The following is a 10,779-nucleotide window of genomic DNA, read 5'->3' on the forward strand; positions in this document are numbered from 1 at the left end:
TCATAATATCAGAAAGAAAAGCTTTCATGCATCTTGGCCCCTCTTACAAATCTATAAAGTGCAGTATTGCAAATATGTTGTTACTACACATTTTGGGAGCAGTTGAGAGTACGGAAGGCCAGTACAAAGGGGGTGACTAGCCTAGAAATTCAACCCAGCTACTTTCACTGTCAACTTTCCATGAACTTTTTCACACGATATTTAGAACAAAATTATTTGATATTACTACCTTAGCACTTAGCAGTTAGCACAAACCGAAAGAATGCCTCCCTGCACAAGATTACCATGACAAAACCTTCAATTGCAAGTTTGCAACTAGGTCCCTACCCTACACATCATCAGGGCAACAGCAACAATGGTAAATAAAATTGATAGTCCTAAGTTTGTAGAGGATTTGAGAGACAGCATAAATTACGGGGTGCTGTTTCGCAGCTCATAATAGAGTGGCCACTGCCCTCGCCTGCAGGCAAGACACTACCAACAGATAGGTTACAGTTTCACAGGCATCAGCATTAGGCGAGACTTTCACGCTCAGCCCAGCATAAGGTGAAGCCAAGGCCTATGAACTGGAACATATAGCAAGGTCTCGCTAAAAAACACAGTTGCCTAGCGCATGAACGTCCACAAACATACAATAGAACTCGCTCACTTCAGTTAACTGGAACTAACTAATCTTAGTTTCTTCAGGACAGCCGAACTGAGCTTCTGCACATCAGAGGGTGCCCAAAGAGAGGAAAGGATCAGGAAGAGAAGCTGGATCCAGCTCATAGAAGCCACAGAGCTTGCCACCCTTTTCCTTCGTCAGACGGAAAGAAGGTATCTTATGAGAAAACCGCATGTCATCTTTTGTAGGCACATCAAGGATACTCCTCTCATTGTCTGGCTTGAATATTGTTCTGTAGCCATCGACCTGAGTGAGAAATAGAACTTTTGTGATAGCTTCAGTGCGCTCAGTAATCTCACCAATGGCATACTCACAAGCATCCTTGCTGGAAGGAACCCAGCCGGGTAACCAATTGTAGTAGATCGCCCAAATCTCCCCTACTTGTGGGTGAATTTCAAAGTGCCGTTTTGAACCAACTTGAGTATCTACTACTACATGAGAGAATGGATCAGTCGTGTTGTACTTGATCCTCCAGTTGTGGATTTTAAATGTTCCACAGCTCACAGGTACTTCATGCTCCAACCACATATTCTCCTGTTCTGATCGAGGGCTAGCTTCCAGCCAAGTCAGATGCACACTGAATGGATCAAGATCAACTTTGGTAACCCAACCATAGTACTTGGGAAGTTTATCAAAATCACTGTAAAGAGCCCATATCTGGCCTCGTTCAAACTTATTATATGAACGGCCTTCTTCAAAGTTGTAGAATTCTGTTTCTGGATATGTGTAAATCGTGGGAGAGGGACAGCCTTGCTGAGTGGAACCACCAGACACATTAACATGACCAGCATTAGGCTGCTGAACAGGAGTTCCAAGGGAACGATTTTTCTGCCTTTCTCCTTTTCTCTTATTGCCCTTTTGAGCACTTTGTTCCTTTCCAGGGCCAGGTGTAGTATCACCAGTCAAGTCAACAAACCCACTGTCCATTGTACTGTTGATAGACACACAAGAATCAAGAGTAACTGGTGGAAATACTACATCCAGGTTACTAGGAAGTGATACAGCATCTAGTTCGAGAAATCCAGATGGGATGCCAACCTTTTCATTTCCCCTTGTTCTGAAATATGGGATGCTGTGAGAAAATCGAAGTAGTTCGCTTGATGGTATAACATATGATGATTTGTCCTTTGCTTTTGCAAAAAGACTCACAAAACCTTCAACCTTGACCAAGGGGATAACAGTGACACCAGCTTCCATTGTGAAGTTTGAAAGGACCGCCACAACTTCATACTCATAGGATCTATGATTATCTGCATCTGAGGTCCACTGCATACTCCAGCCTTTATAAAGAGCCCATACCTCACCTTTACTTGGATGTATTACATAAGAACCCCTTTTTTTGCCTTTCGTCCATGATGAAACAATGTGAGAAAACATGAGGGGATCTTCTGACACCTCTATCTTTCCTAGGGTATAGTTCCCACAAGCAACAGGCAGATTATTATCAGTCCATTCGTACTCCTCATCATTCACTGCATCATGCTCCAGCCAAGTGAACTGAACTCTGAAGTTGGTAGTATCAAGACGTTTTATTCTAGCATAATATCTCGGCATGGCATCATGGTCATCATAAAGTGCCCATATCTGATCAACTGCAAACAGATTGACATTCCTGCGCATATCAAAGTTATAAAATTCTGGGTCAGGGTACGTGAAGCCCCCAGCATTGCAAGGCTTCTCAGCAGCTGTATCATGAGCTTCTTTGTAATTCATTTGATTGCTTTCATTGATGGTACAACCTTTCTCTTGGTTATTTGTTTTGCTGGAGACATGAGGTTCACTAGCCGGTCCATCAGCATGGGCAACATTATCATCAAACACTTTATTAGAACTGGGGGCAGCATTTGAGAACCAATCTTTTATTGTCCGACTCTTTTTCTTTGGAGAATTCAGAATGTTGTTGGCATCAACAAATGCCTTTCTCCTAGAAGATCTCCGTGGACTAGGGATCCCTGCAGCACCTGGCTCTGCTGATGTATCCACCCCACTACCTAGGTTTTTCCCATCACCAAAATCTGGTACAGTAGTGTCAGATGCCATACCATTTCCATTTGGTGCAGATGCTTTAGATGGATTCCTTGCAGAAAATTCAACTCCCCCTTGTTCACTTGTCTCTGTATGATTAAACATACCCTCACCACTTGGTTTTGAACTGCTCTTCATTTGTTCACCATATTGTGCTCCATTCATCACAGGCCTTGCCTGTTGGTTCTCTCTAGAAGAGAAATGAGTAGAACAGCCTTGTTGAGTGGGAACACAGCCCTGTTGCCCAGCATCATTGGCTGCTTTTGATGAGAATAGAGGAGGCACATCTTCTTTATTTATGTTGTTTGCAAAAAAATTCTGCCTGCAGTTCTGACAGCGGATCTGATGATTCAGAATGTTCCCATAGTACTTATATTTTGTTTTACAGTGGATGCACACTGTCCAGAATGTCCACTCAGCAGTGGGTGGTGAACCTGATGTTCCATATCCTGCCGTGCTACTTCTATCTGCATCATTTTTGTTAATCGACTCTGTAGTCTTCATTGCTTCTGTAGACTGCTTTGGTTGATTGGTCTGCTTTGGTTCTGTAGCCTGATTTGTTTCCTCAGCCAGATTAGGTTGAGTAGCCGGTTTTGGTTTGGCAGCCTGCTTTGGTTTGGCAGCCTGTTTCGGTTTTGTAGCCCATGTGGGTTCTGCAGCCTGTGTCGGTTGTGTAGCCTGCTTTGGTGCAGCTTTAGAAGCAACCCTCCATTTGATGTCATATGCATATCGTTTTGCTCGATCAGACAATGTTGAGTATGCTTCTGCAACAAACTTGAAAGCCGATTCTGAACCAACATAACTGTTTTTATCAGGGTGAAGTGAGAGGACAAGCTTACGATATTGCTTCTTTATGGTCATCTCATCCGCTGTCCCTTCCACTTGGAGAATTCCATAGAAGTCCAACATCCCGTTTATCTTTGCTTCTGCTGCACAATGTACTTCACAGACAGTTAACAACTGGGGTATGTTCTCAAGCTCTGGAAAAATTCTCTGTGCTTTAAGGGCAATCCTTTTAGCACCAACAAAATCTTTGTTTTCCAACTTCTTAATAGCAATTTCCCTGGCCTTCAAGGCCTCTTCTCTGTTGCACTCCATTGTGCTGATTACCGAATCGGTTCCCAAGCTCAACAGCCTTAGCACAAAATGTTATCCACACAAGGCTTCCAGGCCCTTAAACCATCCAAAGAGTGTACAAACACCTTGAATTAGTTCACTTCTCAGGTGCAAATATAGCCTATGGCAATGTCAGGTCCTGCAAGTTATGGAAGAACAAAAAAATATATATGTTATGACCAAACAAAGTCTATGTTTACGGACTCTACTCTATTGATTCAAAGGCCATTTCATGAAGTAACAACAATAAGGATCAAATAGACAAAACTGTGAGGCAAATGCCTCAACAGTGAAATATCAATTTCCCATAAAATGGGAATCTTGTAAACAGGGAGCAGATTACAGCATTAAACATATGGCATATCTTGTATCACAAAATGCACTATCTATAACTGATATATGTAATGTTAAACTATTCTACATTGTTCTAAATATAAGGTCCCAAACCACGCTTTAGTCTCTATTACCGATATTGTCAGAATCAGTATTGTAAACTGGATTTCCATCTTGCAGAGTTGAACAGTATTTTGTTTCGACTTTGCCTATCCCAAGTACATAGGCACAAGCTCAAAACTTTTGGCAATTGTGCCTTTGACTGAATTCACCTACGAATCTATAACTGGGCTGTACAATGGGTATGTGTTCTTTTTAACTGTTGTCAAATGTGTGATTGAGCAAGGATTGTTCTACTTGCAATCTGTACAACAATAGAAGGAGAGAGAATTTCAAAATCTTCAAGAATTTTGACACATCTTCCACAAAACAGCAATTTCTAGTGTCCATTGCAAAAAAAAATACTTTGACACTTTGTTGCAAAAAAGCAAATTTAAAACCATGGACCCACCCATCAGCCTTTATTGCACAAAATTTGGTAGGCCAAAGATGTCAAAATCATAGTTTTCTGCAACAAGTGTCAAATTTTTTATTTTCTCGAACAACGCAGGAGAACTGCGCGTCATTTCATTAAGGTAGAAAGAGTACATTGGTCTAGATAGACCACACCATGCGCCATAAAAGGAACCACTCACACAATTACATTTGCGCCACGGAGACGACCAAACGACCCCATGTTTTAAGCCATGAAAGTCAACGACCTGGACACCAACTCCTGGAGTTTGGACACTAACAAGTGTCAACATAGTTGTAGGTTTTTTGCAATGCATTGTAGTTCTCTGCAAGAGGTCTCAAAATAATTTTATGTTTTTTAAATTTACTCATAAACAAATGATGTTGTCAACCAAATGTGGTGCAAGCTCACCACATTAACAATGTCACTAGCAGCCAAAGGGGATCTGCATACATTTAGGGAGAATAGAGATGCGTACAATGATGGATTGATTAGCATGAGCCTTGGGGCTGAATATATAGGGGTACATGACTTGGAGGGCAAAAGCCTCTCCTACAGATATGGTAGGAAACGGATACAATCCTAATCTACCTAATATAGAGATATCCCCAATATACTCTAACATCCCCCGCAGTCACAGCAGGAGCATCGCAGACAGTGAGACTATAGAGAAGTCGGTAAACTGACATTCCCCCCGTAGTCACAACGGTCAGTGCACCGCAGATGCTGTGACATCCTCTCCTGCAGATATGGTAGGATACAGATACAATCCTAATCTACATAATATAGAGATATCCCTAATATACTCTAACAATACAGAGCCAGACCATGTAGTGCAGTGAGTATGAACTTATTTGAATTTGTTTTTTAACATGTATACATTAACATTAACTGAGTTATTTTGGCAACCAACAGGCCTACCGAGTGCTGAAAGTTCCCACACAAAGGTGAGGTCCGGGAAAGAGAATTGCTTTCAGCAACATCTAGATAAGTCTGGCATTTCCAACAAAGGGATGCATTCTATCGTGCATAGAAGATCACATATATGCACAAACAAGAATACGAAAGATATTATTTTTACTTGGAAATGATAACCATATTCAGCGTTGACAATGTTCAAAATGCTGGCATGGGATGTGCTTGGTACATCAACAAACTCTAGGCAAGCTGGCTTTCTAGGGCATGCCAAGGGTTCTTAGCATGATCACACATGATTTAAAGAAGTTTTTGTTGTGAATTGCCCAATGAACCAAAAATAACCTGCAAAACTACTCCTTCCAGTTACAAGTACTTTACATTTTGGAGAAGGCTGTAGTCAGTTTTTTTAAAACTTTGACCATAAGGGAGTTTTAAACACTGTTCGCCTACATGGCCATTTAGCCTGTTTACACATCATGTAAACGCTGCATAGCAGCTACCCGTGCTCGTTTAATCACTCTTTAGCACGTTTAACGACCGCTTAACCTGTTTAAATGGCTACTTAGCCCAAATAAAGAGGTAAACAATAGGTGGTCAACTGTTCAGCATTTAGGATAACACTGCTTTCAAAATAATAAACACAAAGCTCATAGATGTAGATTTCTCTTGAAAATTACACTCATAATAGCACCAAATTATTAGATTTATAAATAAGCTATGCACTGCTTCGTTGTCTAAACATCAAGTTTTTGAGACTGGAGGGACAATGGCAACACGTTCAACATACAGATAGTTTGCTTATAAATTCAAGAACTCCCTTGCCATATCAGCATGATCATTTACCAGCCAAATTCATCTGATTGTAACCATGTATGACTTGGCAATAAATGAAGTTCAATACAAGATTCCTATATTAACCGCCTACATTATACAGGAGTCATTATACAGTGTATAAAATACAAATTTGTAGCGACATGATGTTTGATGTGCAATTTGACAAATACCAAGTCCACTGACAAATATGCCCCACAGCAAGGGATGCTATGAGAAAGCAGAATCACAAGACAATAAGACAAGAACATAAAAATTACTACTGCATCTATAGCATCACAAATAAAATGGACCTAATGCCAATGTGAAAAGAACTCAGAAGCAGAGATCATTTTGAAAGTGATTAGTGCAAACATACGCGTGCAGCGATTTTCTCAATGAATCACCCTGAGACAAGACAATCAGGAATTAGGACAACTATAAAAATGCTCAATCCCAAAGGAAAATAATAATATAAAAACACTTTTGTTTACGAAACAAGGTTAATATATATACATGGGCCCTCAACCAAAGATGATCTTGATGCATCATTCCTAATATCTAAAAATATCAAGTTTCCCCAACTACCTCCCAAAGGTTCAAAACATAATGACGTTCTGCAGCAGTGCAGCTTAATAATCCCACATGGTTGTGTGGAAATCGCAACTCAGTACTAGCTCTCCAGGACATGCAGAAAATAGATCACAATGAAGTGGGCAGACATGACAGGATGGATAATTTTATTCGATGGACTACAATGCTGTATGTATAGAAAGGGAAGAGCAAAACAAAACTAACTCTTACAATTATCCATCCAGAACAGATAGGGCTTCCATTACCCAGAGATGAGAAGAGCAGTCCAAGTCCAGATAGATCTGCACCTCCAGCGGCAGAAGAGGCGTCAATTACAACGGACGCAGATTCGAGGTGAGTTCTGACAGTGGAAGAAGGCCTGAAAACAGTGGCGGACCCAGGAATTGGTCAAGACTAGGGCCAAAATTCTGGCAACACGAACTCAGATATGTCGCATACAGAAAATTAGGAAAAGTATATGTCATGGTTCAAATTCAACATATGCCTAATGCCTAGTGAACATTTAGATTTGGTGCATCAACATATTCCATTTCCTCTGACTAATTGCAAGTATGCCTCTAAAATTTCAGTAAAAGTTAGGACACAATAGTTCATCTTTCAATATAATATTCCAATTAACGAATTGAATAAAATTAGAAAGGGTGAAGATAAATATCTAAGAAAAAGGGGGACTGATGGCACCTGATACCTTCCAGCGCGCATGCGACCACGGAGCAGAAGAGGAACCGATCTAGGAGCTGCCGATGAGGCGACGACGGGCGAGCCGGCGAAAGGCAACTTCGCGAGCGAGGAGGGCTCCGTGCCTCCGGCGGCCGGCGGTCAGCCGATGCGGGCGCACGGCGCACCGCGAACCAGCCGGACAGGCGGCGGCGGCAACAGACGCGCCGGCACCGTCGCGCTCGCGAGAGCTGCGATGCTGCCGTGCGGACTGCTGCCTGCTTCTCCTGCTGGGGACGGCGTTGCCTACACCTTGGCCTGCCCCTACTCTACGGATTGTGACGACCTAACTGCCGGCGATCTATTCGACGGGGCCTGCTAGGTGAATCCGGGATGAGAGGGCAAGACCAGAAGCGGGAGGACAATAACATGCAGGAGCAGCGTGGCGCCAGAGAGAACTTACCTGGGGCGAGAGACACCCGATCGCCGGGAGCTCGTGCCCTAGCAGCCGCGGCGGCGGAGTCACAGGGCTTCTGGTGGCGGAGGTTGAGGAACCAGGAAGAGCGCACTGGGAGTTGGGAGGACCCGGAGGCATGCGGTGCTTCCCTACCTGGTAAGGTCGCGGCAAAATTGCCACTGCCCCATTTCAAAATTTCAACTCTGCCATAACGTTTGCCCCTGGTTTTGCTAACATTTACCAGATTGCCATTAAGTTTGCCCTTTGCTGCCCACACCCTTTGCATGGCTGCCATTAGATCCAAAGTTTTGAATACTTGAGAGGTAAAATGACATATTTGCCCATGTGAGGGTATAGTAACCCTAATGTTTTGTTGTGTTAATAACTAATAAGGTGTCGGTGTGTTGCCACGGGTAATATAAATTTGACCCATACATATACGAGACCATCAATTTTGTGTTGTAACCGCACAAGGAATTAATTGTTCCGTTCCGAACTCCGCAAATCGGTTCCAATTAGAATTCCAATTGACGGACCAAGAAATCATTGCTTGCTTCTGTACCTATTTCTAAAGTAAGTAAGTTTTCCACCTAAATTTTTAGTTTGATATATCTTATGTCATTGACAGGTGGACCTTAGTCCATCCTGTATGTGAGTCGGACCAACACTCCGTAAACGAGTACAATACATATATGATATTTATACCAACTCTGTCCGTAACAACGCACGAGATAATTTCTAGTTAGTAATAAGTAGAGGTATATGTATATGGTACTACTCATCAAGCATCAATTCTACATGATTTTGGACTTTTGGTTCTTCTAGGTCCACCTGTCAACGACACACGTGATGGACCAAAAGTCAATGTACTACAAAAACGGTCCACTCTATAGAAAAGACTGGGGATGAAAATGGTCGGGAACGGTCGGAAAAACCCAAAACCGTTCCTGCTCCTGTTTTTTTTCTTTTTTGCCGGGAATGGGAACGGGAACGGGAAAGGTGGAGAGGAAACCGAAACCGATATTACGTGATAGCGGGAAGGAAATATAACGATCAGGAACATGTCGATTACGGTCAGGAATCGGTAATTCAAGACGAGAAAATACATGTAATCACTTCAAACTTGAAGCTCGAGATAACAATTACAGATATGCGTAAGACATAACCAAGCATGCACACATGCAGCCACAATGCGACACCACATCCATGATCCAACAGGCAACAGACCAACACAAAGCAAACAGCCAGACAGGAAGCATCGACACCAACATATAGTCTACAGATAGCCAACAGACCAACAAAAACAGACAACCAGACAAGCTCACAACACAAGTCACGTCGACACCAACACAAGTCTACAGATCACAAGTCCAAATTTAAAAACAAATGACACACAAATGACACAACGGGCAGCAGTAGTAGCATAGCATGCCACCATCACCAAAACTAGTCTATGCCATAGTAATCATGCTCATTTCCCGGTGGCCCATCTATTTCTTCATCACTGTCAGCAATATCGTCGTCCTACAAGAAGAGGAAGAAGCATCATTACATGAGATTCAAGGTTATAAGAAAATGGACATCAATGCAAATTTCTTGATTACCAAAAATCTTATAAGAAAATAGCAAGTTATAGTGGTATCTTCACTAAGAGACCATTCATCAAGGTGCAGCAAAACATTCTGTTACCTCAAGGTGCAGCCTTGAAACAAGGGCCTCAATAACTTCAAGATCATCAACAATGGAACCACCCTTCTTCTCTGAAAATCAAACAAGACATAAATCAGCAAACAAGGCATAAATCACTAACAATTGAGGACATGTTGTAACTAACCTCTTCTTTCTACAGCAATCCAATCTTTAAATCATATCAAAGCTTCAACAGTTTCAGGTTCAAGGCGGCTACGGAAAGGATCAACTACACATCCACCAGCACTAAAAGCTGATTCAGAAGCAACGGTTGAGACTTGTACAACCAACAAATCATGAGCTATTCTTGAAAGAACAGGATACTCATCGGTCTGGTTCTTCACCATGCAAGATATTAAACTGACTAGTAAGCCTGATAGGGGGATCTGCCATATACTTGTCCAACTCATTCATGTCATTACCATTAGGTCCACTAGACTCATACAGGTAGCTCTCTAGTTCCTCATCTCCATTGTCCACTAAAACTTCTGCTGTATCAATATTCATATCACTAGGTTCATTTGATTTGCTTTTAGGTCGTGAAGACATGGGTGCATCATTAACAAAGAACTGGTATAGTTTCTTGATGACATCAACAAGTTCATCAACATGAACATGAGATGCATTGCCATGGAATTTTCTCATGTAGAACTCTATAAGCCTTTTCTTATACTTAGGATCTACGAAACAAGCAACAACAAGTGTGGTGGATGACTTCTTCCAATATTTTTCAAATTTTCTACTCATAGAAGTAGCCATTGCACAAATAGTAGTATCTTCACTAAGAGACCATTCATCAAGCAAAACTTTTATCTCACAAAATCCTCTATAGAAAAGTTTTGCAGTGGGATATTGACTACCAGAAAATAGTTCAGTGAGATCAAACAATTTCTTCAAGCATTGGAAAAGTTTGAATGCCATAGCCCATTCATCACTAGGAGATGGAGTAATTTTTTTTTCATACCTACGACGATCTGATGATTTCAGCCTCATAAATGCATT

The 10,779-nt window shown here is 41.8% G+C and overlaps 1 protein-coding gene across 4 annotated transcripts; it reads right to left on the minus strand.

Annotated features, from left to right (window-relative positions):
- Nucleotides 1-349: 349 nt before the first annotated feature.
- On the minus strand, nt 350-8,233 carry LOC120671023. Of its 4 annotated transcripts, none has more exons than XM_039951243.1 (4): nt 8,095-8,233; nt 7,663-8,006; nt 7,220-7,332; nt 350-3,944 (listed from the first exon to the last, which is right to left on the minus strand). In XM_039951243.1, the coding sequence occupies exon 4, from the start codon at nt 3,785-3,787 to the stop codon at nt 713-715; it is 3,075 nt and encodes a 1,024-aa protein (XP_039807177.1). In that variant the 5' UTR covers nt 3,788-3,944; nt 7,220-7,332; nt 7,663-8,006; nt 8,095-8,233; the 3' UTR covers nt 350-712. The 4 variants fall into 4 exon arrangements, with proteins under 4 accessions (XP_039807177.1, XP_039807176.1, XP_039807180.1 ...); XM_039951242.1 differs by having other exon boundaries at nt 7,185-7,332; XM_039951246.1 differs by having other exon boundaries at nt 7,656-8,006.
- Nucleotides 8,234-10,779: the final 2,546 nt, after the last annotated feature.

This window comes from Panicum virgatum, chromosome 4N (genome assembly GCF_016808335.1).
Source record: "Panicum virgatum strain AP13 chromosome 4N, P.virgatum_v5, whole genome shotgun sequence".
NCBI classification, from domain to species: Eukaryota; Viridiplantae; Streptophyta; class Magnoliopsida; order Poales; family Poaceae; genus Panicum; species Panicum virgatum.